The sequence below is a fragment of the Gopherus flavomarginatus genome, chromosome 1 (genome assembly GCF_025201925.1).
Source record: "Gopherus flavomarginatus isolate rGopFla2 chromosome 1, rGopFla2.mat.asm, whole genome shotgun sequence".
Classification (NCBI taxonomy): Eukaryota; Metazoa; Chordata; order Testudines; family Testudinidae; genus Gopherus; species Gopherus flavomarginatus.
This window is the reverse complement of record NC_066617.1, coordinates 362,730,444-362,758,280: the sequence shown is the minus strand read 5'-3', so window position 1 is coordinate 362,758,280 and position 27,837 is coordinate 362,730,444. Positions and strand designations below refer to the sequence as shown.

Here is a 27,837-nt window from a genome sequence, read left to right as displayed (position 1 = left end):
ATTATTTGAAATCCTATGACAAAAAGATGCTGTTCACCATACTATAAGAGCTACGTAATTACTGATTTAACAAAATCTGGTGGAATTTTAATGTGGCCTTCACTACAATGGCTACAACTACAACTGGATATATTTTTAAACTGCACAAGAACATATATATTTCACTCAAGTGGAGATCTGACTAAATTTGAGATTTCAGTTTGATCAAATCACAGCTGCTCACTACATTCACAAAATCACACTTTTTATTGTAGAAGAGTCACAAGAAAGGTTATGAGGTATTGAATGTGACATGGACACAGCCGTTTTGCTTTTAAATTAACTGTCTTGAAAATGCACAAACTTCGCTAGAAAAGGAGTGATCAAAAGTCAATCCCTTTATTTCAATCAATTCTGCAGTATGGTCACCTCCATAATCTCGTCTCTCCAGCCCCAAGATCATAGACTTGTTAGAAATACCAAAATTGTTCACTGAATGTTGAAAACAGTTCCGTACATATATTGCAGACACAAAGGGTCTTCCAGTAAGCAGCTTATAAATGTTAATGCAAGAGAATGGTCTAAACTTTGGTTGTAATAAGCAGCACAAGATCAAGAATTCTATGTACAGCCTTGTTCTTAGATTTTATCACAACAGTGTTCTCAAAGCTTATATATACACACTTCATATATACTGTGCAGTCCTAGAAAGGTAGCATTGCTTTTATTTGGAAGTGCTACATGGCCTAGGTTCTAACCTAGCTAGACTTTAGCCTTGTTTCTTCGTTCATGTTTTCCACACACCACAAATGGTCAGAGGTCAGAAAGCTGGTATCTCCTCACCATCCCATCTCTGCAGCATGTATAGATTTGTTTCTCCCATGTAGCTACCTAGAAGAGGGAAATGAAAATATTATTTAAAAAGAAAACCTCTTACATGATCATCCTCCTTATCTGCTTTTCCCCACAAGCGCTTTCTCCTACGCAATTCCAGAGGGGTGGCGAAAAACTCCCGTCCTCTTAAATCCATCCTTAAATACCCCTCTCCCATGAGGCCTACAAATCACAATAAATGGCCACTGGCAACATGAAAGACCAGCTGGGGCTGCTTGACAACTCACAATAGAAACATACCCATATGAGGCAAGGACTTCTCCCTCCTCTCCTCCCCCAACTGTTTAGATAGCATTCAGCACAATGGGACCCTGATGCCTGACTGGAATCTCTATGACCTATCGCAATATAAATATATAGTGAATGGCCTTTAACCTTTCCCTTGATTGTTAGGACTTCAAGGAGATGCCAGAGATTCTTGGAAGGGTAATGCCCCATGAGGTCCACAAAGGATTACAATGGCATGATCATTAGGATATTTTGAAAGGATCTGCTTACACTAATATCTCCGTGTTAACAATTGGAAATCCTACTGGTACCACCATGGACAGGGCAGTTTGCTACAGACAGAAGCTCATGAACTTCCCCAAATGTTACATTATAGTAGATACTGAAGTCAGCAAAAAGTCTGAAGAGAAATGGGAACATCTGAATTTTTTTTTATTTTCTGAGATGGGAAGGAAAGAAATCAGCAGCCTTCGGAATAAGTATTAGCTCCTAAGCTAGCCATAGAACACCGGCTTAGCTGAAAATGCAGCACTTTCCCTGAAGGAAAACTGGAGTGAGAGGGAAGACAACACATTAGTAAAGGGTGGGTGGTCCTGTTGAACAGCACTTTGGGCACGTTTCTTGGTCCAGCAGGTATGTCCATTTTCCTTCAGATTTGCCATTATAAAAATGACTGTGTAACAGCACTTGGGGTTTATAACGTGACAGCTAAAAGCTTTATAGTCATTCAGCAACAACTTTTAGAAACAAGGTTTTTTTGGGGGGTTCTGAAATTGTTTCAAAGATGACCAATCAAACAAACTATTTACAAGACAGGCTTTTCTGTCAGATCTGACAGAGAAGATGGATTTCTTTTGCTCCAAGATCACCAGTTAAAAGTCTGCAGGCCAAACTCTGTCCTCGGGTACGCTGGCCTACGCTGCCTTCAGTGGGGTATACTGTTTGAACAGATGGCAAGATATGACTTTGCAATAGGGCTGTAAATTAACTGCAGTTAACTCATGCGATTAACTCAAAAAAAATTAATCGTGATTAAAAAAATTAATTGTGATTAAATCAGAGTTTTAATCGCACTGTTAAACAGAATACCAATTGAAATTTATTAAATATTTTGGATGTTTTTATACATTTTCAAATATATTGATTTCAATTACAACACAGAATACAAAATGTACACTGCTCACTTTATAGTATTTTTATTACAAATATTTTCACTGTAAAAATGATAAAAACAGTATTTTTTAATTCACCTCACAGAAGTACTGTAATGCAATCTCTATCGTGAAAGTGCAAATTACAAATGTAGATTTTTTTGTTACATAACTGCACTTAAAAATAAAACAATGCAAAACTTTACAGCCTACAAGTCCACTCAGTCCTACTTCTCATTCAGCCAATCGCTAAGACAAACTAGTTTGTTTACATTTATAGGAGATAATGCTGCCTGCTTTTTATTTACAATATCACCAGAAACTGAGAACGGGTGTTCACATGGGACTTTTGTAGCCAGCAATACAAGGTGTTTATGCGCTAGATATGATAAACATTAATATGCCCCTTCATGCTTCGGCCACAATTCTAGAGGATATGCTTCCATTCTGATGATACTGGTTAAAAAAATAACGCATTAATTAAATTTGTGACTGAACTCCTTGCAGAAGAATTGTAAGTTTCCAGCTCTATTTTACCTGCATTCTGCCACATACTTTATGTTATAGCAGTCTCAGATGATGACTCAGCACGTTGTTCATTTTAAGAACACTTTTGCTGCAGATCTGATAAAATGCAAAGAAGGTACCAATGTGAGATTTCTAAAGATGGCTACAGCACTCGACCCAAGATTTAAGAATCTGAAGTGCCTTCCAAAATCTAAGAGAGGGACTAAGTGTGGAGCATGCTTTCAGAAGTCTTAAGAGCAAAACTGATGTGGAAACTGCAGAACCCAAACCACCACAAAGAAAATCAACCTTCTTCTGGAAGCATCTGACTCAGATGATTAAAATGAACATGCGTCGGTCTGCACTGATTTGTATTGTTATCGAGCAGAACCCGTCATCAGCATGGACACGTCCTCTGGAATGGTGGTTAAAGCATGAAGGACATATGAATCTCTAGTGCATCTGGCATGTAAATATCTTGCAACGCTGGCTACAACAGTGCCATGCGAACACCTGTTCTCACTTTCAGGTGACACTCTGAAGAAGCAGCGGGCAGCATTATTGTTTTTTCTTAGCGATTGACTGAACAAGAAGTAGGACTGAGTGGATTTGGAGGCTCTAAAGTTTTACATTGTTTTATTTTTAATGCAGTTATTTTTTTGTACATAATTCTACATTTGTAAGTTCAACTTTCATGATAGAGATTGCACTACGCTACTTGTATTAAGTGAATGAAATACTATTTCTTTTGGTTTTTTACAGTGCAAATATCTGTAGTCAAAAATAAATAGAAAGTGAGCACTGTACACTTTGTATTCTGTGTTGTAATTGAAATCTATATATTTGAAAATGTAGAAAAACATCCAAAAATATTTAAATAAATGGTATCCTATTATTGCTTAACAGTGCGGTACTCGGGCGATTAATTTTTTTAATCGCTTGACAGCCCTACTTTGCAACCGGAACCTGGTTACAAGGAGCACTCAGCATCATCCTCAACACTGTGGCTGTATGGAGCTGGATCCTAATCCAGTGTTCTCCCCCAGAGCTGCGCTGACTCAGCAGGGTTTATGGGAATAAAGAGTAGCAAAAACTTACTGATTTCTGAAATCAACAGATGTGGTTTGGAATATGCACAGTGGGCAGCTCAGCTGGGTAAGAACTGTGCCATTTTTACAGTCCCTTTTCTAAACAGAATTGCCCTTTAAAATAGACAGGCCTGAATGCTGAGGTAGCAGCCCCTGAGTTCTAATCAGAGCTCTCTCTGACAATGGACAAGTTACTTAACCTCTCTGCCTCGGGCTTCCCCATCCGAGAGAAGAAATTATGTTACTGTTCCTCAGACTGATGACATGAGGATTTGTTTTTGTAAAGTGTTATTATTCAAATACAAAAAGTAAATTTAAAAATTCACTTCTCAAAAAGGTGCCAGCTCTGCTGGTTGCCAAACCACCAGACAATGGCAGTCATTGCAGAGTGGCACCTTTATTCCCCCTCACTGGTACTCAGCCAATAGTAAGTAGACTGAGCCATTACCTTGTATACAGGGTCACAGTCTGCTTCTGTGAGGTCAATTACGTGATCAAGATCTTGCTGAATAATAAAGCAGGTTCCATCACCTAGATAAAAAACAAAACACATAAGGAACATAGAACTGCTTGCAAGATAAGACATTCTCACAACTACAAACTGATGCAGATTGGCATATACAGGAACCGTTCTGTATCACAGCCCCATCACTGCTTTAAATCATAAGAATGAAGAAGAACTGCACTTGTTACACAAAGCCAACAGAGTCCTTTCAATAGGGGTTGTGGGCTGGCAGTTTGTCCAGACAGACCCTCAGAAGACTGGAGTACCTCATGGAAGAGTCAGTTGTTTTGGGAGACCAATGGGAAACGATGACAGAAGAATATGAAATGTTAGGAAGTTAATGAAACACTTATTAACATTGTGCCCATTATGTCGCTTGTCACCCATTTGCTGTGGACATGGTCTCCAATGATGTAATTTCCAGCTCGAGCAGATATGTCCATGCTAGCTCTGATCAAGCTAATGCACTAAAAACAGAAGCGTAGCCATGGGGATGTGAACAGTGGGAGGGATTAGCCACCTGATTATGATCCTGCCGCTCGCACCCCTGCGGCTACACTCCTATTTCTAGTAAGCTAGTGCAGGTATATCTCCTCGAGCTGCAAATTACATCTCCAGCTCCTGTGTAGACGTACCCCAAAATGTCACTTGGACAGCCAGCTATCACCCTGTACCACAACCCAGGAATTCACAGAGAAAACAGAGCTGCATGATCACAGTGAGACAGTGGGTGATCATATGGAGGGATGTGAACATATCCAAGTGGAGAGACAAGAGCAGCTCCAGCTAGCCCTTTGCAAGTTCCTCTCCAGCAGCAGACTGGAAACATGTCAAGAGGTTAAAAAAAAAAAAAAAAATACAATCTAAAAGCTCTGGTCTTTGGTCAGAACATATTCACCACATACTCCTAATTCACTGGGGGCCTGCTTCTGACCAGCCTGGTATAGATTTATACCTCTGCAAAGTGGGTGGGAAACAGTAGCATCACACACCCATTTTGCAGAGCCGTAAAAGACTCCATAAGGAGCAAGGCAGTGGAGAATCAGACCCTTGTTTTATAAAATGCCTTTAACACAGTTCTTCTCCGCTTCAGGGGACCACAAGCAGAAACGGACGTGTCCACACACTCCAGAGAAATGTGCAAAAAAGTGTCTTACGAGGATGACGATTAAGGTAACCACATTGCAAAGTAAACACTGTTGCCTCAGTAACCTGTATTACCTTGGCTGGCGATAAATCCATCTCTATAAGGGAGCAGACAAAGCACTGGTGCTCCTGATCTATGAATGATCTGAACTGGAGCCCTAGAAAAACCAGCAAAAACAAGGTCATAATATTATAATCAAGGACACCACTTTTGTATTAATTTAGATGGAATATATGGGCCAAAGTTGTTAACATAACCCGGACACTGTTTAACGTTAAACAGTGTTTGGTATAGACCTCGGCCTTCTTAGTACCAGGGCAAACACACCATTAAATATCCTTTTACCCTCTTATTAAAGATAAAGAAAAGAAGGAAAAACACAGTCAAAGCATTTGAAAGGTAAAGTATTAAATAAGACTGATTTTAACAACATCGCTTGTTCCCTTTCTCCTTAGCTGGAAAGAGTTTTTAGAAAGAAAACTCCTTGTGTCTGACAGTCTCTTAGATGATATCAAAGATGGCAATAACTCTCCTTTGGCGAAGAGAGACTTTAGTTGAGATGGGCTGGAAGTGTTGTTAAACTCTGATCCTGTTTTATCCCATGTGATGTCTGGGATTCAGCTGGAGCTTATGGTGATAGTGAAGGTCATCTGGGTCCCTCTCTCTGGCTCAGTCTGATCAGGACATCTCTCAGGGTTAGCATGACAAAGACCCAGGGCCCCAGGAAATGGTGGCAGCCATGATGGTGAAGCTTGCTTCAGTAGCCTCTGTTCTCTCTTTTCCTCAAAAAAGTTTCTTTCTTCAAATATCCAGAAAGGGAGTGATGAGTGGAACAGCCCAACCCCTCATTTTGTCTATCAATTAGGCCTACTTTCTGACACACCATTTTTGGTTCATTAATTTGAGGATCCACATTTTCTTGTTTACAAACCTGACTTCAACACAGCCCTTGAGCTATATCAGTAGGCTTTTTTGTTGTACTAATTCCAGTTTTTGTGTCTGGTTTTCTTGCACCTGTTTAGAACATTCTTTACTAAAGATAACTTGACCTATTTTTCATGGTTAATTCCCAAACAGGCAAAAAGTTATAGGCCCATCAGGACACCTCCCATATGCAACATAATAAAGAACAAGCAAACAGAACAGAGAAGAAAGTGATTAAAGACGTATCAGACAACCATTAGGGTCACATGAATTATACACAGTGAGATTGGAAAGCTGGTGGTTAGTCACCATGGACAAGGGATAAAACCAGAAAGACAGAGACACATCCACTCTGCAAAGCTCAATATTTTATCCTTCAGTGGCTAGATCAGGGCAATGATTCCTCCAGAGGAATTCCAGAAGATATAAAGGAATCTAAATGCCAGTTAGCTTGTAGGCATGCACCAGGATTCCCTCCGTACAGAATTTAAAGAGATTATCCTTCATGAAATAGATGAAAGTTTGGAGATTTTCCAACAACAGAAAAGGAATTTTTCAGACATGGAATGCTAAATTCTGTCATGTCTTCATCCGAAGGTACTATCTTGACAACCTCCCAATTGGAACGTGCGTTTGGCACCAATATAAACAAAGTTAATCACTGCACTGTATGTACAAACTTGACTAAGAGCTTTCAGAAAAAGGAAACACTTGGCAGTGGGCAGATCAATTCAAAAATGCTAAATTGGCACGGGAGAATCATATTGCAAGCAGAATGCACCATTTATAAGGCATGTTATATCTAAGGCCTAAAGAATTAAGCTCATTGTCAGAGGCAATGGGGGATGGGACTTCCAACTGGTGGAAGGCTTTTAAAGCTGCACTGGCTGTATGACAGCCGACAAAATGATGTGATAGAAAGAAGTGCTGCTGCTTTGAAAAGTTTTATATTTAACTCCTACATTATTGTGATTTTAAGTGTATGTCGAGAGTATCCAAAGCTTTGGAGGGGCGCACACTCGGCATAAAACCAAAATCTACATAAAGCAAGACAAATTCCATTCTTCGGTATCTCAGCAGCCTATATAAAATGAATCCATATTGTAGTCTCAGTCCAAGTCCTAGTGGAAGAGTCTACAACAAAACCACCACAAACACAAGTGGCATCCTCACTGGTCATCTCGGCAGAGATACCAAGGGCTGAATAGGCCAGAGAAACCGAGTTGTTCTGAAGGGACTCCTGCTAGAAGTGAGAGATCCGGCCTGAAGCACAGAGATAGGGCACTAAGAAAAAGACTGAACTGTAACTGACGCTGATACGCCCAGTCTGTGGCTAACTATAGAAGCCAGCATCTCAGGGATATCTGCACTACTGGCGCTTGTGCTGTACCTGCTCTTCAGTCACCACGGTTGTCAATTTAGCTCCTTTCACCAACACTGAATTCACTGCTTTAAACACTCCACCATGCTTGCCACTCACTTTGTATTTCTCACATCCAGCTGATATATATTTCCATCCTGAGTCCCTGCTAGGAGATAGATGCTTGAGAGGAAGGTACAGCAGTTAAATGCATCGGATCCAACAAAGAGAAACACCTGGGAATGAAAGGAGAGAAGACTTTAAATATCTGTTTATTCACAGGTAGCGTGAAAGACAAAACCCAGCAGCTTTATTCTTAATAGGAATCCTAGGGAAAAGAGAGTGAGTGATTTATTTGGGAAGTCACGGATACGGTCATTTCCAGGAGTTATCACAAGACAATTATATGCAACCTGTCAGATGCAACATGGGGCTAACAGCTCTTTGCTCCATCCCAAGACATCCAGAGGCAATAATGCAAAGAAAGCCTCCAGGAATGATCCTGTCATACTAGCATTGGCAATATATGTAGTTAATACTGCTGAGGTTCCTCTGGAGAGATAAGGTAGCACATCATACAGAGACAGCAGGAACAATACTGGGCATATAATACCCTCCACGGTCTTCCTCCAGCCTTCCCTGCAGGGCTTAGAAATCTCACTCCTGCCCCTGCTAATCTTGCAGCAACCTCCCTCTGTTTCAGGCACAACTGTGTTACAGCTGGTGGAAAAGTCTTCCCCAACACAGCGTTTGCCATCTCTCCATTACTTTTCCAAACTCAGATCGTTCTCCCGTGTTTCTACCTCTTCAGTCTCTGTCCTCTATTTACATTTTATAAGAGGATTTAAATCTGGCCCATGTTTTGGAAAAGCACATACAGGAGATACTATACAAGAAAGGAACCTGTACTGTGTAAGGCAAATACCTGTCCCAATACCAGCGATTGTACTTGTACAAGATCATCACTACCAGTCTTAATACTTTGTGCATAGGATCCACTGCCTCAATTTACAGTCACTGGTGTATAAGAGAACAAGTATTTAAAGCCAGATAATATCATCAGACCTTACAAACCCATTCTGGATGCTTAATGGGGTACACTGGTATTTTAGCCCTTTGCTGCTTACATTAACGTGCCAGTCACTAGACAGAACCAGAGGTGCTGTTAAGGCAGTGTTTGCTCTGAGGCAGCAGTACTTGGTTTATGGATATATTCTGACATCCAGAGGCCACTGTTTAAACCCTTGGAAAGAAGAGTTAAAGTTGGGATTATAACTATGATTTCATTAAGGGAGATGTTATTTGTTCACTCCGTAGATAGAGCTGTTATGAAGAAGTCTTGCACAGCTACTCCCAATTGCTTCTCCACATGTCATTACTGGCATGTCAAGCTTCTGGCACAAGCAAGCTTTAGGCTCCCCCTCCACCCCTTCTTGAGGCTCTAGCATAGGCCCTATCATAGGCCCTGCTATGCCATTACTGCACACTTGCTATTCCTATTCCAGCTGGGCTGCTCTAAGCCTGTCTCGCAAGAGAGAGAATCCCAGGCTCCCAGCTGGTTAGACCAGACCATGCACAGTTGACAGGAAGGCAGAAGGTACTGGTTGGTAGACCACAGGTCTCCATCTGGTAAGATGGCACAGATGCTCAATAAGGCAGCTCTAGTGAAGGACATTTTGAGGCAGCCCGACATTACTGTAAAACTGAGACGCACTACAAATCTGTTGCTGCTGACCAGAGAAGAAGCCATCGCTTGAAGTGATCTCATACAGATTGCATGGAGGGTGGGAGTCAGATCAAATACATTCTCTCAATGAATTTTTAAAAATAACGTAACCCTTCTATGAAGGATTTTTTTTTTTTAAAAGAAATGTAAGAGATGGATGCAAATTAACAAGATTATGCTAAGCCGATTTTACATTGGGCTTTCAAACAGAACAACAGTTTTTAGAGAGATTGTACCCATGTTTTTCTTTCTTAAGCCATTAAGGCATTTTTCTAGTATTACAACATAAAACCAAACATCACCAGGCAGCTGAAAGTGGAGGCCTTAAAATCCAAGGGAAAATGTGTGTGGACATTAAGAATTCCATTGTGCTTTTTGTAAAACTACGGTGGACCCTTGGGGTCCTTGGCAAAAATTCCACACCCCTGCCCTTCCACTTTTATACTGTGTCAGTGATACCACACCCCTGGAGAAGGCTGTATTTCAACAGTGCTAAATGCATAATTTACAAAGCATTTTGGGATTAGACACGATAAAAAGAACATTTTGAACCTCTGCATTAAAATCTAGAACACAACACACGAAAGGGAAGAAATGCAAAGTTATAGCTGCTACCACACCTCTGACCCTTTAGTGTTAAATTTGTGTCTTAATTTACAGGTGTAATAGCCACATTTTCTGAGTTTTGTAGTTAAAAATCGCAAACTTCTACAAGCAGTGTTTGCATTTCATTTCCTTTAGAAAAAGAAATGATTACATACTGAATGGAAAGATGTGGAGAAATTGGAGAGGGTCCAGAGAAGAGCAACAAGAATGATTAAAGGTCTTGAGAACATGACCTACGAAGGAAGGCTGAAACAATTGGGTTTGTTTAGTTTAGAAAACAGAAGACTGATAGGGGACATGATAGCAGTTTTCAGGTATCTAAAAGGGTTTCATCAGGAGGAGGGAGAAAACTTGTTCACCTTAGCCTCTAATGATAGAACAAAGAAGCAATGGGCTTAAACTGCAGCAAGGGAGATTTAGGTTGGACATTAGGAAAAAGTTCCTAAATGTCAGGGTAGTTAAACACTGGAATAAATTGCCTTGGGAGGTGGTGGAATCACCATCTCTGGAGATATTTAAGAGTAGGTTAGATAAATGTCCATCAGGGATGGTCAAGACAGTATTTGGTCCTGCCATAAGGGCAGGGGACTGGACCTGTTGACCGCTCGAGGTCCCTTTCAGTCCTAGAATCTATGAATTTGTTACATATCCTCATTTCAATGTGTAATTGCTGCATTGGTTTCAATGCACCACACTCCCCATATGCATGCTCCAATATTTAACTGGTGCATTGCACACCTCTATGTTATGACGTCAGGAGAAATAGCGTATTGCAAATGCTTGTTAACATTTCGTCTTATAGGTCAAAGGTGCCAAGAGGTTTTAAATGGACAGTAGCGAACGTGTCTCATGAGATCCTTACCGGCTGCCTGCTCTGTAATCCCACACCTTGGAGCTTTTTGTCTTCCCGAGCCAACAGCAGGATTTTCCCTTCTGTCCCAATTTCTCGTTCACCTGTTAAAATTCTAATTGTTAACATCATTGGCAGTATTACACGGCATCTTAGCACCAGAATTGGGGAGGCTTATGCTGATTGTACCAAAATCTCTACCAGACACTCATAGGATGTACCTCTTTCTACATGGAAATCCAGAAGGTCCCTTTGAGGTTGAGACCAGTATTTGGTTTGGCAAAATGTCTGATGCTTTTGGGGTGGGAAAGGGGAAGAAAACACCCTTTTAACTAGGAAGGGAAAAGCAAGGAGATTCATGTACCAACAGACAACACTCATTTCCAAAGGCCTCAATTATATAGGGTCTAATCTTAATCCTGCTGAAACTCATGGCAAAGCTCCCCTCTGTGGAGCAGAAGCATACCTCTAAAGGCCAAGAATGGCAGGGTGGACCAATCATCACACAGATCCTACAGCCAATGGAACCTCCGGCTAATTTTAGCCAATACATTAATGTTAGATGTAATATACACCACATTAACAAATATTATGCACATAGTATGAATATAATACATGTTACAGATATATAGATATACACACACAAATAAGTGTTGGGAAATTATGTTAACTAAAACGTATTATGCTCTCCCTACAGTTCAGTTAATCCGTGTCAGAAATCCCACTACACTTCGCAAAGCTGAAGTCAGCTTTGGCATTAGAAAATGGGAAGCCTGTCAAAGCTAAGATACATGAATGGTGTGTCCTAGCACAGGCTGGGATGCCTCTCTACACCCAACTGATTTGGAGTGTAGTATCTAGAACAGAGATAAGAAAAGTATAGAACAAAACAACTGTTACGAACTGGTGGGCTGGATTTTAGTAACTTGTAAAATCGTACTAGAAATACTATTAGCTGAAATGCCGGTCTTTGAAGCACAGCTTCTGTGTAAACAAAGACCATACTGGGTCAGATGAAAGGTCCATCTAGCCCAGTATCCTGTCTTCTGACAGTGGCCAATGGCAGGTGCTTCAGAGGGAATGAAACAGAACAGGTTATCATCAAGTATAGGGTAACCATGTTGCAAGATAAGAACTGCTTCCCAGGGGTGTATGTATGTTTGCTTTGCTTCGTACTGTACTGATTTGTCTTTAGGCAATAAATTTGGCTACGTTCAGTTATTTGGTCTCAAACATTTTTAAGAATGAACTAGGAGTGTAGTCAAATAATTGGCTACATCTTTTAGTCTATATCATCGTTTAAAAAGGAACTGTATTCTTCAGCATCTCAGGACTCCAGGTATCAACCCTGATGGCCCGCTTCCCTTCCTTTTGACTTTATGCTGTCAGATGAGACCGCTGAGGATGGAAGTGCTGCCCAAGCGATGAAGGATTCCCCTCTCATAACAGCAGTTATGTATTTTCCTTAGACTCTGCACATGGGACGTCTGAACTGTACATCTTTTTAAGGGAAAAAGAAAAACCTCTATATATTACTTACTAGGTGCATTTTCAGGTGAGCCCAGATTTATTGTATTGTCAGCAATACCCAGAGCAATGCCATTCACAGGAGAACCACAATCTGCAACAACGCCTAGGCAAGCAGATTTCCCACAATCCCAGAGGCGGGCAGTGCCGTCTCTAGAACTGGAAATGACATTTCTTCCCCGATCCACAATGGCTGTGTCCAGGATACCTACACCAAAGCAAAGAAACCTCTCAGAAGGGTAGAAGCAAGGAAGTTACTACAAGGTTGGAAAAGGCACCTATCTTGCTTTAAAAATCTGGAAAGCATGCACCGGAATCTCACAGGCAATAGGTCATTTGGGTGAAATCCCACTGGAGTAACATCTGCTTACACCAGAACTGAATCTGGCCCTGAGCTAGATAACCCCATCATGAATTTGGACAGGTTAGTGATTCTTGTTTATTCCAGATACAGCAATGTGGAAAGCATGTTTCCTTACAATTAATGTTCCCTTACAATTTTATATCACTGTTGTTTCTAACATTTAAAGAGGTATATTTGAATAGTTACAATATTTAATTAACAGTCTGCATACAGAAGCAATGTTCAAAGGCAGCAAGTTCAAATGCCAGGACTATTTTTCAAACCAAAGTCAACTGCAACCAGACAAAACCAAATGTAATTATTCTAGCTGACTGCAGCTGCTGAGACTGCTGCGATCCAATTATGCACATAATGGATGAAGTCAATTTTGGAGACAACAGACGTCTGCTAGATTTCCTCTCACTGAAGCTCTGCTACATTTCCTGTCAGATTAAATTTACAATATTGTTGCAATACATCTGCAAAGCCTTTTGCATGTTTTAAAAATACACAAAAAGATCAAGTGAAAATTACACTAGGCTCACTGCAGGAGACTAGAAAGATACTGCATTAATATTTTGCTCAAGTATTTGGACAGATAAATGCCACTTAGGCTATGTGTACCCTACAGCTTTTGTCGGCCTAACTTAAGTCGCTCGGAGGCATGAATAAACCAGCCCTCTGAGTGACTTAAATTACACCGACATAAGCGCTTTGTCGGCGGGAGAGCTTTATGCCATTCCTGTCCCCTGCCCTCTTGTCGGGTAATAATCCTCCCCTAAATTCAGCATGACAAATAGACTTCACGCTATGAGGCACGAACAGTGTCTTTACTTGTTTTATGAGGCACCTACAACATTGCTGGACATTTGAAAAATATCATCTGAAGCAACGGCAGTACAACCTTTATTATCTGAATGTCTTGATTAATGCTGAATAAGCATTTATAACGGAAGGAATTTTCAGTGTAATGCATATAACCAGGGATATGAGCCTATTTAGGACAGCAAGGAGTTCGACTGTCAACTGTGCAGAGGAGGAATAAAATGCTACCCTAGCTCCATGTTCACAACTCCGAGCAGACTATTGTGCTGTTCTCCCTTCTTTCCCCTATTATCCAGATTCAAAACCTGAAATGCAACATGAACAACTTCAGGTGTTTAGAATAGCAGCCATTTTTGTCTGTGTTTTATATACAAATGCTTGGCGTCTGAAGAAGATATTTGAAGCATCTAATGTTAACGCACAGCACAAAAATCTAATAGGCTGATGCTTGAACTTCAGCCCTCTGGTGTGATGTAATTATACAGACAACAAATTAAGCATTTTAAAAGCTAGTTTGTGTACCTCCTTTGTGACCTTTAAACGTTACTACGCAGCTGGCATCTTCTGCTGACCAGATCTTTAGCTGGGCATCCATTCCCCCACTCAGAACCACAAGGCCCGACGGGAAAAACCTGCAACAATTCACATCATACACATGGCCTTCCAACAGTCTCTGGAAAAACAAAGAACTGTATGCTAGTTCCACTGTTATCACCCTGATGCCATCCTGTATTAAGTTATTCAGTATTAGGAAAGCACAGTGTTTCTACCTAAATCGTGGACATGGTCAAATCCCCCATGAACACAGTCAATTTTCTACAGTGGGATAAGTTCAGAAGCAGATAGTGAACAACTGCGCTGTACCTACCATCACTTCTAACTATCCCTCCATGTTCTAATATTGGGACTCACCACCGTGGCCTCTGAGCATCACTTCCCTTGGGAGATTACGCCACAGTCTAATAGATCTTTGACCTCAGAAGTGAAATTTATGCTGTCGTCTCACTCAAAGGACAACACCGTAACCACACTAGACCTCAGTGCACAGTCACCATTAGTTAGCAGCCAAAGCTAGGGCCAGGGCACTAGAATCTCTGAACCCGAGACCAAAAAAACATAGAAGAACCCAAAGATAGAGCCAAAGTTCTTACTCTTATTTCTCCATTAGCCGCCTGCCAGATTTTCATGGTTCCATCAGTGCTGGAAGATACGCCAAGGCCCCCGCCACTGGAAATATCAATGCAGATTATCTGTGGAAAGACAGCACCGAATAGTATGAGCATTTTATGTGATCCTGCAAACACATGCTTCTTTTGCTCACTCCCGCAAAGGAGTTTTGCACTGAAGGAGACCTGCTAACCAAAGCATTCAGTATTAACACTATATAGAGACAGATATTGCAGATTTCACCCTAGCACCTGGGCAATCATAGTCAATCACTTCACATGCATGGCTGAACGATTCTGGTCCGATAATACTCTCCACATACAAAGCACCTTTCATATGAGGCTCTCAAGACCTTCTACAGACACTGGCCTCACAGATGTTAGCAGTACTTATTAATAAATGTTAAGAATATGTTTAGCACCATCTTGGCTCTCTCATTTAGTCTAACCAAAAAAAATGGGTTGTCTCCCTTTTGGGAGGGAAGGGGGCTTGACAGAAGGGAACAGATAGCTAAAATGAGTGTTTCCTGATTAAGGTGTATTATACAGACATTCTATGTCTCTCGTTCAAGGACAAGCTGCTGGTATGATCTGACCTGAACCCAGGATTCAGACATGTTGACCAACTGGATTATCTGACTTGAACCACCTCAATTTCTTACAATTTGGTGGAAATTACAAGCAGAGACTTTGCTATTTTTTTCTTTGGCTCAGCTCAGAGTTCTGCATGGGCATGGAGATGGAGTAGATTTTGAAGGGTAGGTCAGCAGCATGTCTGGATAGCAATAATTACATTTCAGTTGGCCAGACCAAGTTTTTCATTAGCCTGGGTTGAACAGGGGCCAGGATTTTTCTAGACTGTAGCAATAAGCCCCTTTTTGCAAATAAGAAACTGAAGTAATGAGATTACACAACCAGCCCAAAATAGCACAGTCAGTAGCAGAGCTTAGACTAGAATCCTGATGCAGTCCCTTGCTCTAATTACTAGAAAATATTCCCTTCCTTACACAATATGGTACCTAAGTGTAGCCTCTTCTGCTTAAATCCCAGTGCCATGAGCAGTGTTTGCAACCGTAGGAAAACAGATCCAAACCTGCCACATATCAGGTTTGAAATACTCAGATACCCAGCAGCCACAGCCTTAAATTCTAGTGGGCCTGACTTTATCCTCATTAAGCAGATAAACTGACTCCACACAATTTACCACTTTTTGTAACAGCAAACATTTGCCTTATATCCTTGCACAATATTTTAGGGAAAGACAAATTCGTGCATCATTGCTGTGATCTGGAAAATAGATTTCTTCTAATCAGAAGGGGGTTGCATTTTAGTTGTGGATGAAGTAATTTTGTAATGCCTTGTGCAATCACATCACTTCACCCACTGATAAAGTACAGCTGCTCCTGGGGTGGAATGTGACAGCTGGGTAACAGATCGTAGCAACAGTGAACAGTTAAGGACAAAACTAAGAATAATCTTCAGCTGAAGGAAAACAGAGCATAATTACTCAAAATTAGAACTCTCACTGAGTATGGCCTAATCTCCAGCATCCTAACAGAAAAGGATATGGGATCCTTACTACTCACAAATGGTCAGCGCTCAGGTTTTATGTCTTATCTAAAATAAAAGCTCATCTAGTGGCATCAGTTCAATACCAACTCAGAATGAAGAATGCCACCTAATGATTTGCCACATGTTTTCCCTGGTTTCCTATCCAAGCAATGACCAGGACAAACTCTGTTTAGCTCATGAGCTCTGACAAGCAAGATCACAGCTAGGGGTGACATGGCTGCAGATCCGCAGTACTCCATTACCTATTTTAAACAAAAATGTGAATTTGTGGACCACTTATGTGTTTAAAACTATTTAAAATTCACGTAAGAGCTCTGCTGGCTGGGGCTATTCACTGAAAGCACAAGTCAAATCACAGACAGTAATTTATCATGATCTGATCACAGCAATGTAAGATGACAACAGAATAACTCCATAGATCATTCCAATCCTCTCAGCAGTAAAACACTACCTAGTAATGAGAGGATTAGAAATTGCAAAGCACTCTCAGGCAGACACTAAAAGGCACAGCGTTAACGTTTGACTAACAGAAATGTTACTAAGGGATCAATAAGCAGGCTAAGGTAACATGTGTTAACTCAGACCCAGATGCAGAGGTAGGAGTGATAACTGTAGCTTATATTATGTCTGCTTGAAACTCATCTACCTAACAATAGACATTTACCTCAGTCTGTTTTCCAGAGCCAGCAATCTGCAGCCCATCACCACCATTCAGAAACATTCAAAGCACAGTGGGACAAAACATTGGGAAATGATGAAGACACTTATGTATTCATGGAAATCAGGAAAAGCCATTCCCCTCTGCTTCTGTAGCTGACATTACTAATCTGATTCTCTTAACACAACCCCCCTTTCTTTCACTATATACACCTCTACCCAGATATAACGCGACCCGATAACACAAATTCAGCTATAACGCGGTAAAGCAGTGCTGGGGGGGGGGGGGTGCGAGGCTGCACACTCCGGCGGATCAAAGCAAGTTCGATATAACACGGTAAGATTTTTTGACTCCTGAGGACAACGTTATATTGGGGTAGAGGTGTAGATGTAGAGATGTGAAAATGACACTTTACCCAGACATACTGTGCATCAAGTTGTATTTTTACAAAGACAGAGCACATTTATTTTTCAGCTTCTACTACAGCATTTTCTATAGCACCCATTACCACAGTATCTAAGCACCTCACAAGTAAATTAGATCTGCATAGCCAAGTCCTCGCAGACTTGACAGGTTTCTGCTCTTCTCCCTTCTGCGGCAGAACAGGTTTCGTTTGGGACACACTCTTTTTTAGTTTCTTTGGGTAAGCTTTATGTAGAGTTATAAAATCAGCCAAACTGAAGACTGATTTTCCCAGCCACGTGCTCCCTTCCAATGCTAAAATGAAAGTCCCAGATCAAATTCAGCTTTGCTGCATCACTTAAGAATGTGAGTAGCTCCCCAAAATACAGAATGCAGAACAGGGAGGTGCAGGTACTATAGGGGAGTAGAGGAGGGGGAAGAGCAAATGAAAACGCAGAAATATCCCACGAAAATAAGAATTATGTTTAAATAAAGAACAAAGCTGGGGTGAGGAGATGGACTGAAAGCCCAGGAAAGTGAGGAGTCCTGTTTATCCTCAGAGCAGACACAGTACAGGCAGCAGTAGTGTGATCTTGCCCACACTGCCCCACCTTCATGCCTCGCCCCGGAACAGGAGGGTACACTTTAAAGGGTGAAAGTAACTCAATATTCATAAACTATTCAACCCTAGCCTCTCTGTTGAGTCTGCCAAAAAGGGGATTAAGTACAGCAGTGACACTATGGATCCTAGAAAGGTCAAGTTCACTTCCTCTAGGACAAACAGCCACCAGCTCAGCAGCTTTGCCACGACAAGCTTGGTCTGGACTTGAATTAGAGACCTAGAGTTGAAGAGTTCCATACTATTACTAGTCCCCTAGCCCAGCCTGTCACACTCTCTAGTGGTGTAATGATTTCTGCCCTAATTCACCAATTTTTCCCCTGGGGCTGGAGTGAATAGAGACTGTAGTTAAACTGCAGAAAACAGAAAACAAGAGCCAGCCAGAGGAGACTGTGGGAGAAGAGCATCCTTCCCAAATTTTGGGTAGGTACCGTGTCACCCCGTATGTTTGTACAGGACCTATCACATTGGGCCCGTTCTCACTGGGGTCTCTGAGTGCTACTAGAATAACAAATAAAGCATCTCAATCTCCCCTTTTACTGACACACAAAACAAGGCACCGAGGTGAAGTGACTTTCCCCATGGTCACATATGAACTGTGGTCCAGTCAAAAAACAAATACTTGTTGCCTGATTCAGTCTTGTCCTTTAACCACTAGACCATGCTGCCTCCATGGGAAAGTGGGCCAAAAGTGATATTTTTGGAGCCCAGTTATTGAAAGAAGGGATATGGGATAGCATGGTCACTGTGTAGCATGAATGTAGTGCCACTGATGTAGTTACTTCATGAATCATTGCAGTAGATCCAGCTGCACTCTGCTGATCCACAGAACTGCTCCTGTCAAAGGGGTGAAGCACCCAGTTGTCAAAGAGCAAACACTTTCCTATTACAGGTAACGTAGTTCTACTCAGGGGCCGCTGTTAGGACCAGAGCCCCTTTGTGCCAAGCACTGTACAAATAAGCGTACAGGAAGACATGGTCCCTGCCCTGATGACATTGCATTAATATACACAACAAAACTCAAATAATGTAACAATAGGGAAAGTGAAAAATCTGATGGTTCTATGTCATTGGAAAGTTCCGGGTTTTTTTTTCTTCTTTATTATAGCTGGCCAGTTTATTGTAGCTGTCACAGTAGAATTGGATCTCGAGAAGGATTCCAGGGACCAAGGATTCCAGAGACTTTTACGAAGAAAACCATATGTGGCTGCTTCATGTATTTTTTGGGGCTGTTGAATGGAATTTAACTACGATTAGATTAGATTTACAGGTGACCCAAAAAACACAAAAGGCAGCAAAATGCAACAGCACTCTATTCTTCCATGTAACAAAAGGGATCTCTCTTTTAAGCTTCCCAAAGGATTGCAGAATTTACTTTGGATTGTTTTCATACACCACCCCTTTAATGAACTGGAGAGATCAAGTTTAAAGATAGAAAGTGGAAATATTAACTTAATTCCAACCTGATTAGAATAGTTTGTTGCTAAGTTTCTATGCAAAGGCACGTAGCACTCCATTTGCTTAACTGGTCTGCAAAAATTGCAGACAAAGAATGTTAACATTCAGCTCCATGCATCTCTAATCACTCAGCAAGATTACTTACGCTTTTTTGATGAATTCTGCAAAAGCTTGTGTATGGTGCCAAAAATTTTGTGGAAACATTTTCATGAGGGCAAGAAACGAGTATGCTTTTCTAAAGGAGGTGGGGGAAAGATTACAATGTTGTTAGAATTAATTGTACAGAACTATAACAACATTTACAGTCATGTCTGTTTTCCATCTGTACATGCACCCAATCTCCTAAAAATAATATATCCTTACTATCCCTTCACCTCCTACCTGCTCATTTTACTGACTCAAAAACATGTTTGTTCCCATTAGTATTGCAGAGGCAAGTCAGTTACAGGAGAACATGCCTGACATGATCAGTTTACCTCACCACTGCCTACAGCAGGATTTCTTGCACCTTCCTCTGAAACAGCCAATACTGGCGACTGTTGGACACAAAATACAGGGCTAGACGGACCACTGGCCTGAGCCAGTCTGGAAATCACTATGACTATTTTTTCCTACTTTATGCACCAGAAACATCAGCTGACGTCCAGTTGGTGGATTTTTGTCACTGATGACATAAAAAGCAGAAAAAGCACATCTGGATTTTCAGATTCCTGGCTTAATCTGTAGAACTGGTGGAAAAAAAATATTTCTTGATTAGTAAACCTAATAAATTTAGAATCTTGATCATGAAAGGTGTTGAGTATCCTCAGCTAGCACCTCTCAATAGTGGACATTGGATCTGGATCAGTGAAATAAGAGAAAGCCTCCAGATTTTGTTTTTATGCAGTTATGTATCTAACCAATCCATACTTACAATAAAATGGCAGATAAAGCCACGTAGGTGGTTTTGCAAAGCAATTGCTGACATATGAAGATACAACAGGCTCTGATTTAAGGACAGTCCCGATTTGTGCGTAAAGTAAAAGTGATTTCAGTCTATAGGAAAACCTGAAGAATGACTCTTACTAAAGCATGAAGTTGCATTTTCATCAAATGGTTTTCTTTCCATGCATGCTTCAAATATAGATTAATCTGACTGGAGGACAGCAGCAACCACAGCCAGGAATCAAGATCCATCAAGCTACAAAAGATACATAATCCACAGCCTGGTCACACACCACCAAACTTCAGGATATTTAGAGAGCATTCCTCATAGTAGTAGCTAAGCGCCAGTACACCTCAGTGGACAAAGCACTTGGTCGTTCACTTTTAAGATCCTATTTTAAGATTAAAGATTTTAAATGAAAAAAGTCTGATGGCCTCTTTTCATGTCTAGAAGACACTGGTCCAAAACCCACCACGTGCAACTAAATTCAACTGGTGCAGTTACCATATCTAATCAGGACAAATTGTTAAGCACTTTCTACACTAAGGTTCAGATCATAACGCAGTACATGGAAGAGCACACTGTATTGCTGGCATCACACTACTGAATGACTGTAGCATTTTGAGTACTAGCTACCTGCTGACCCTTCAACCATACAAATACACTGAAATAAGAGTACCTTGGTTATTTCATTTACAAAAAATCCTTCAGAGGCTGAGATCTCTGGAATTCCATCTGAGCCTACTCCCTGGCATGTCAGGCTGCCATACAAAGTAGATTTCCCTGCAGTACAAAGACATATTAAAGATCAGAGAAAATGACGGATTTAACATTTTACACACTTCACATGTAAATATAACCCTGTATTTATTTTCGGCTTTCAGCAATTTCAGTGACACACAGGCAGCCTATTCAGATCCAAAATTTAATTTTCCTTTATGAGGGTTTTTTTTAATTAAACATTCAATCACTAAGTGAGATTCAATTTGGACAAAGGCACTGAATAGATCTGGAAGAAAATTGATGAACATGATTGATATGCCCTGTCTATCAGGCAGAGAGGAAGGTTTGGGATTCACAAGTTTAAATGCTTTTTTGAATCACAAAGTTAGTACATGAAAAGAATGTTGTAGATATATTTTAATTTAACTAAAGCAGTTGATAGCTGATAGAACACTTACTTGAAAAATTGGTTCGCTTTAGCTTGGATAGGAACCATGTCCTATGGTTTGAAGTTTGCAGATGACATTAAACTAGGAGGAGCTGGACACAAGCGTAAACAATGACCTAATAAAAAGGGCCTAGACACAAGCAAAAAATAAAACAGGATTCTGCTTGGAAAACTGGGAGAAACCCACAAAACAGATAATGCTCAGATGCAAGAGTGAAGCCTGACAGCAAATAAGACAAGTGTGGCAACAAGGCGGCTATGAGTTCAGGCTGCAAACGAAGGAGCATCACATAAGGCAATAGCTGTTCTCTATAAAGACTCAATGTGAGCACACCTGGAACACCATGATCAGTTCTGGGTATGTTCCAACTAAGATATTGACAAATTGGAGGGTGCTCATGGAAGAGCAATATGAACATGGGGTGGGAAGGAGAAACATTCTTAAGGATCCTATTCTAATGTAGTTCTTATATTACCCTCCTCATCACCTTCATAGCTGAGCACTCTCCAGAACACATTAAGTGATGTAACTAACACCTGTTACATGTGGCTCATTCTCTCTCACTTCCTTTTACCAAAAAGAGAAGCATGTGCTGTACACGGCTGTGGTTTATTAGGGCTTTTTACTTATAAATCATACATGCTGCTGTGTGTTTATGTTAGAGATGGCAGATCAAAGCAGCATGCACTGCACTTGAAATAGAAGGTGGGGAGGTTTGTGATGGTCCTTAGTTCCTGGGGGAGTTTATTCCACAATCTGAGACCAGTCCCTGAGAAAAAACAGCCCCATAAACAGATGAGCTTCACTCTTATGGTAGAAAGCTCCTTTGTGTAAAAGAAACAGAAGAGTTGCTGACCACTCTCTTCATCCCAGAACTTTACGCTCTTTTAGATATCCTAGGCCCACACCATTTGAGCACCTTGAGGATACACACCAAGATCTTGTACTCAATCCCGCATTCTATAGACAGAAAATGTGAAGAGTGGAAGACAGATGCAATGGTCTTGCAGTGCCCCATGTTGATGAGGAAGTGTACTATAGCCTTCCGTACTACCTGGCTTCATGTCCAGGTATGTTGTACTGCTGTAGACCAGATGAGAGGTGACAAAGGCAAGTATAATGGAAGTCAAGTTATTATCCACTAGGTCAAATATCAGAGGGGTAGCCGTATTAGTCTGTATCCACAAAAACAACGAGGACTTCGGTGGCACTTTAAAGACCAACAGATTTATTTGGGCATAAGCTTTCGTGGGTAAAAAAACAACTTCTTCAGCTGCATGAAGACTTTGTTAGTCTTTAAGGTGCCGCCAGACTCCACGTTGTTTTTGTCCACTAGATAGTGTTACTTGCAGATGCTGCTATGTGAGAAGTAAACAGTGAAGAGAAATCCAGGTACACACCTAGACTACAGACTCAACGGACTAATTGTAAGTTTGAACCTTGAATGAACCAAAAGGACTACACTATGGCTGCAAACTCTGATGTAACAGGGCTTTTCCCTCTCTAAAATTTATTCTAAAGAGCTCAGCAGAAACATGCTCCAACCCAACTCCCTTGAAGGAGAGTGGGAGGGCTTTGTGTGTGCAGGTAGACACCCAGCTCCGACTTTCTTGGGTCAGCACAGGACTCCGGGTGTGTATACGATCTTCCTTTGGGGCCACTCTCCAGGAACACAGAACAAAGGGTAGGGCAGCGCAAGAGGTGAAATCTGGTTGTACAGAGCTTGGAAGAGGTGTCACCACCCACACATTTCCTTTTTCATGGGCAGGTAAAGGGCTTCACCCCGTATATGGACCCACAGCTCCATGTATGATGCATCATGTTAAGTGCATTACTCAACTCGGGGTCAGGAAGTCTCTTCCAGTGGCAGGGAAGTGATTCTGAAGCAGGGGAGTCGCCACTCACCTGGGCTCCTGCAGCTCAGCCAGGCTTCGCCTTCGTTCCTCCTGCAGAGAAGCACAAAGGGCCTGTTAGTTACAGACAGGACCAGCAGCACCGGGGAGGGAGCAGGGCAGCCAGAAAGCACAGAGGGAGGGTAAGGAAAAGGGGGCTGTGGGGCAGGGGAGCGGGGCACTGCCCCTGCAGGAGAGGGGGCTCTGGCGTAAGAGGTGTCACTCCTAGGGGCAGGGTGGGCTCCCCCCCAAGGAGCGGGGGAGATGGGGGCGGGGGAGACAGAGCTATGGCTCCCCACAGGAGCGGGGGGCTCTGGCGTAGGGAGCGTTGCTGCCGGGGGCAGGGTAGGTGCTCCCCGGGAGCGGGGGGCTCTGGGGCAGTGGAGACGGGGCTATGGCTCCCCCCACAGGAGCGTGGGAGACGGGGGCGGGGGAGACGGGGCTATGGCTCCCCCCACAGGAGCGTGGCAGACGGGGGCGGGGGAGACGGGGCTATGGCTCCCCCCACAGGAGCGTGGCAGACAGGGGAGACGGGGCTATGGCTCCCCCCACAGGAGCGGGGGAGACGGGGCTATGGCTCCCCCCAGGAGCGGGGGAGACGGGGCTATGGCTCCCCCCACAGGAGCGGGGGAGACGGGGGCGGGGGAGACGGGGCTATGGCTCCCCCCACAGGAGCGTGGGAGACGGGGGCGGGGGAGACGGGGCTATGGCTCCCCGCAGGGGCGGGGGAGACGGGGCTATGGCTCCCCCCAGGAGCGGGGGAGACGGGGATATGGCTCCCCATGGGGGCGGGGGAGACGGGGCTATGGCTCCCCCCCCCAGGAGCGGGGGAGACGGGGGCGGGGGAGACGGGGCTATGGCTCCCCATGGGGGCGGGGGAGACGGGGCTATGGCTCCCCCCCCAGGAGCGGGGGAGATGGGGGCGGGGGAGACGGGCTATAGCTCCCCCCAGGAGCGGGGGAGACGGGGGCGGGGGGGGCGGGGGAGACGGGCTATGGCTCCCCCCAGGAGCGGGGGAGACGGGGGCGGGGGAGACGGGGCTATGGCTCCCCCCAGGAGCGGGGGAGATGGGGGCGGGGCTATGGCTCCCCCCCCAGGAGCGGGGGAGATGGGGGCGGGGCTATGGCTCCCCCCCCAGGAGCGGGGGAGATGGGGGCGGGGCTATGGCTCGCTCCCCCCCCCAGGAGCGGGGGAGACGGGCTATGGCTCCCCCCCCCAGGAGCGGGGGAGACGGGCTATGGCTCCCCCCAGGAGCAGGGGGCTCTGGCGTAGGGAGCGCTGCTGCCGGGGACAGGGCGGGTGCTCCCCGGGAGCGGGGGGCTCTGGGGCGGGGGAAATGGGGGCGCGGGTCTCTAAGGAGGGTCGCGCGGGGAGGGAGGGTCATTCGGGGGCGGCTCCCACCTCAGCACCTGATTCCAGTCGCTCTGGATCCGCATCGTCGCCGCCATTTTCCCTCGGCCCCGGAAACGCCCCTCCTGACCCGGAAGCGCGGGGGGAGGCTCACCCAATAGGAAAGCGGCTCCCCACCGAATCCTTTCAAAGGGGCCGCGAGGCGGCGGAAGTGGGGAAGGTTTCGCGCCGCGCTCAGGTGACCGGTGGCTGCTCGCAACCTCCCCCTCCCCCCCCCGCATCCCCCAGCCGAGCGGCTGGCGGGAGAGAGACCCTGGGGCTCCTGTGGCGGGTGTCGCGCAGGGGGCTCGGCGCTGTGCCAGGCCCGCCCCGCCCCGCCCCGGGGGGCTGACAGTCCGGCTGGGAGCCCTGCTCTCCGGGCCCCGTTCCCGCCCCGCCCCGGGGGGCTGACAGTCCGGCTGGGAGCCCTGCTCTCCGGGCCCCGTTCCCGCCCCGCCCCGGGGGGCTGACAGTCCGGCTGGGAGCCCTGCTCTCCGGGCCCCGTTCCCGCCCCGCCCCGGGGGTCTGACAGTCCGGCTGGGAGCCCTGCTCTCCGGGCCCCGTTCCCGCCCCGCCCCGCCCCGGGGGGCTGACAGTCCGGCTGGGAGCCCTGCTCTCCGGGCCCCGTTCCCGCCCCGCCCCGGGGGGCTGACAGTCCGGCTGGGAGCCCTGCTCTCCGGGCCCAGTTCCCGCCCCGCCCCGCCCCGGGGGGCTGACAGTCCGGCTGGGAGCCCCCTCGGCCGGGCCCCTGGGCTGCGCTCCCCGAATGAACCACCCGTGTCAGCGCTCCCCTGTTGGGCGGTGCCCCCGCCGTGCGCTGTTACCCGCTGGTCCGGTCTCCGCCCAGCAGCGGCCGCTTTTCAGTGGCAGTGTGCGCGCATGGGGCTGGGAAAGGCCGTTACACAGACAGTCTGACTTCCACACCGGGCCAAGGGGCTGAAACTAGACAAGTTCGTGGAGGGCAGGTCCATCAGTGGCTATTAGCCAGGCTGGGCAGGGATGATATCCCCAGCCTCTCTTTGCCAGAAGCTGGGAATGGGCAACGGGATGGATCACTTGGTGATTCCCTGCTCTGTTCATTCCCTTTGGGGCACCTGGCATTGGCCACTGTCGGAAGACAGGACACTGGGCTAGATGCTCTTAAGAGTTATGAGCTGTATTAGTATTTCTAGTGGTGGTGGGATGTGGAGTACCTAAGAGCATGAAAATCAGCCAGCCAGCTAAAGGAGAAATCAAAGTAACTTTTGATCTGTTTTTAGCTTCTTTCATGTAAAAAATGTTCTGTGCTTATGAGTTCAAAGCAGAATTTTGGTTCATAGCTAATGGGAACACTATAAGACAGTAGTGCCCTAAGAGCAATACTATGTAATCTGCCAAGAGAAGTAGGGAGACTCCAATAGTTTGAGTCATTTGAAGTTCAATTGGACAAAGCACTGGAGAATATACTGTGTAGGTAGGTCATAACCCTGTAGTCTTAGGAAACAGACCTGTTAGATTTTTTTCCATCCCAGGAGAACTGACTGGGCTGATACGCTAGTAGAATAGATCACCCCTTTAGTCTATGTCCTGACCCCTGCCACTTCATTCTCCAGCTTCTCGGAGCAGCACAGCCAACTGAAAGGAATAAGCTATAAAGTGTGTCAGAGCTTGTTAATTTCAAATTGATAATACTTTATTGGTGTGACCAGTTATACTTTATACAAGTGTTGGACAGGCACCTGGTGGATTCCTCTGAGGTAATTACAAATTAAGCGGCTGCCTGTGATAGGGCTTCAGTGTATCGGGTTCAATCCTGTGTCCATTTGCGCTCTATGACTAAGTCAATGTGCTTCACCAACATCATAGTTAATAAGAATGGCCTTGTGATTAAGGCACAGCACTGATGTTCAGCTGGCCTGGATTGACAGTGTAACCTGGGCAAATTGTTTCTGAGCTGAATTTTCAGAGGTGCTGAGCATCCACAACTCAAAGCTGAAGTCAGTGGGATGTGTGGCTACTCAGTAGCTCTGAAAATCAGGCTCTTTATTGCTCAGTGCCTCAGTGGGTAGAATGACACCCTGCAGGATCATAGTGAAACTTAAAATCTTTCATGTTTCTAAAATTTGAATTTGTTAGAAGATGCTAAAGAAGGGGAAAATATTCACAAGGAGTATGGGAGGTCCCGCTAAGGTGGGGGTGGCAATATGGAACGCTGCGAACATAGATATGCAATGTGAAGGCTGGGAGTACAGTATCTGCACTGGCTCTTCTCCCCTCCCACCCCATCAGTTCTCATTTATGATTCCCCAGTGGCATAAGCCCTATGATTGAGTTTTTGTGACAAGTGTTTTCTAATGACATTTTCCTCCCCCGTACTACTCTCTTCTGATCCCACATTCCTTAGATCCAACAATATGTCTGGTCCCAGCCCTCAAGGTCACAACTGGAGCCAGAAGTCAGAAGACGAGGAGGATCCCTTGGATCAAATGATCTTGCGCACTGGCTGTGCCACTTTCCATTATGCAGTGCAGGAGTGCATGGCCGAACACCAGGACTGGAGGAAGTGTCAGCAGCAGGTACAGGCCTTCAAGGACTGCATGAAGGAACATCAGAAGCAACGAATGGAGGAACTGCAGAAGAGGCAAATGTTAGCCCAGGCCAAGAGCTGATAGAAAAGACTCAAGCTTGAAGCTAAAGAGATCCAAGAGTCTAACTCAGCCAGAGCGTGGAGAATTTAACTTCTGAGAAGTATCCTGCTGAATCAAAGAGGGATAAAACCTACTCCCTCTTGGGACTTGGCACGTGTATTAAGGGGACTGATCATAGTAATCAGGATGGGGGTGACTTTGCTGATGATGTCACTGAATATTTTTTATAGTGGAAATATCAAGTAAAATTTTATTTTAAATTTTCTGGTGAAAAAATAAATGAATTCATTGTTCCTA

At 44.2% G+C, this 27,837-nt stretch overlaps 2 protein-coding genes across 6 annotated transcripts; one reads left to right on the top strand and one right to left on the bottom strand.

Moving 5' to 3' along the window:
* Positions 1–227: 227 nt before the first annotated feature.
* On the bottom strand, positions 228–25,025 carry PAAF1 (proteasomal ATPase associated factor 1). Its single transcript, XM_050930726.1, has 12 exons — positions 24,926–25,025; positions 23,538–23,578; positions 21,140–21,243; positions 19,681–19,770; positions 14,812–14,910; positions 14,183–14,333; positions 12,506–12,700; positions 10,978–11,069; positions 7,904–8,019; positions 5,574–5,656; positions 4,296–4,378; positions 228–870 (listed from the first exon to the last, which is right to left on the bottom strand). Exons 1-12 carry the CDS (start codon positions 24,970–24,972, stop codon positions 793–795), a joined length of 1,179 nt encoding a protein of 392 aa, XP_050786683.1. The 5' UTR covers positions 24,973–25,025; the 3' UTR covers positions 228–792.
* On the top strand, positions 25,024–27,837 carry LOC127038538 (cytochrome c oxidase assembly factor 4 homolog, mitochondrial). Of its 5 annotated transcripts, XM_050931117.1 has the most exons (3): positions 26,167–26,366; positions 26,506–26,649; positions 27,297–27,837. In XM_050931117.1, the coding sequence occupies exon 3, from the start codon at positions 27,307–27,309 to the stop codon at positions 27,559–27,561; it is 255 nt and encodes an 84-aa protein (XP_050787074.1). In that variant the 5' UTR covers positions 26,167–26,366; positions 26,506–26,649; positions 27,297–27,306; the 3' UTR covers positions 27,562–27,837. The 5 variants fall into 5 exon arrangements, with proteins under 5 accessions (XP_050787082.1, XP_050787104.1, XP_050787074.1 ...); XM_050931125.1 differs by lacking the exons at positions 26,167–26,366; positions 26,506–26,649 and adding an exon at positions 25,024–25,112; XM_050931147.1 differs by lacking the exons at positions 26,167–26,366; positions 26,506–26,649 and adding an exon at positions 25,833–26,150.

Excerpts from the sequence above, each read along its gene's own strand:
- LOC127038538 (XM_050931125.1), top strand. The coding sequence starts at position 27,307 with ATGTCTGGTCCCAGCCCTCAAGGTCACAACTGGAGCCAGAAGTCAGAA.
- PAAF1 (XM_050930726.1), bottom strand. The coding sequence starts at position 24,972 with ATGGCGGCGACGATGCGGATCCAGAGCGACTGGAATCAGGTGCTGAG. Across the intron at positions 19,771-21,139 it reads TTGTAAATGAAATAACCAAG|AAAAGCATACTCGTTTCTTG; the intron begins GTACTCTTATTT and ends CACCTCCTTTAG. Across the intron at positions 871-4,295 it reads ACTGTGACCCTGTATACAAG|GTAGCTACATGGGAGAAACA; the intron begins GTAATGGCTCAG and ends TCCCTCTTCTAG.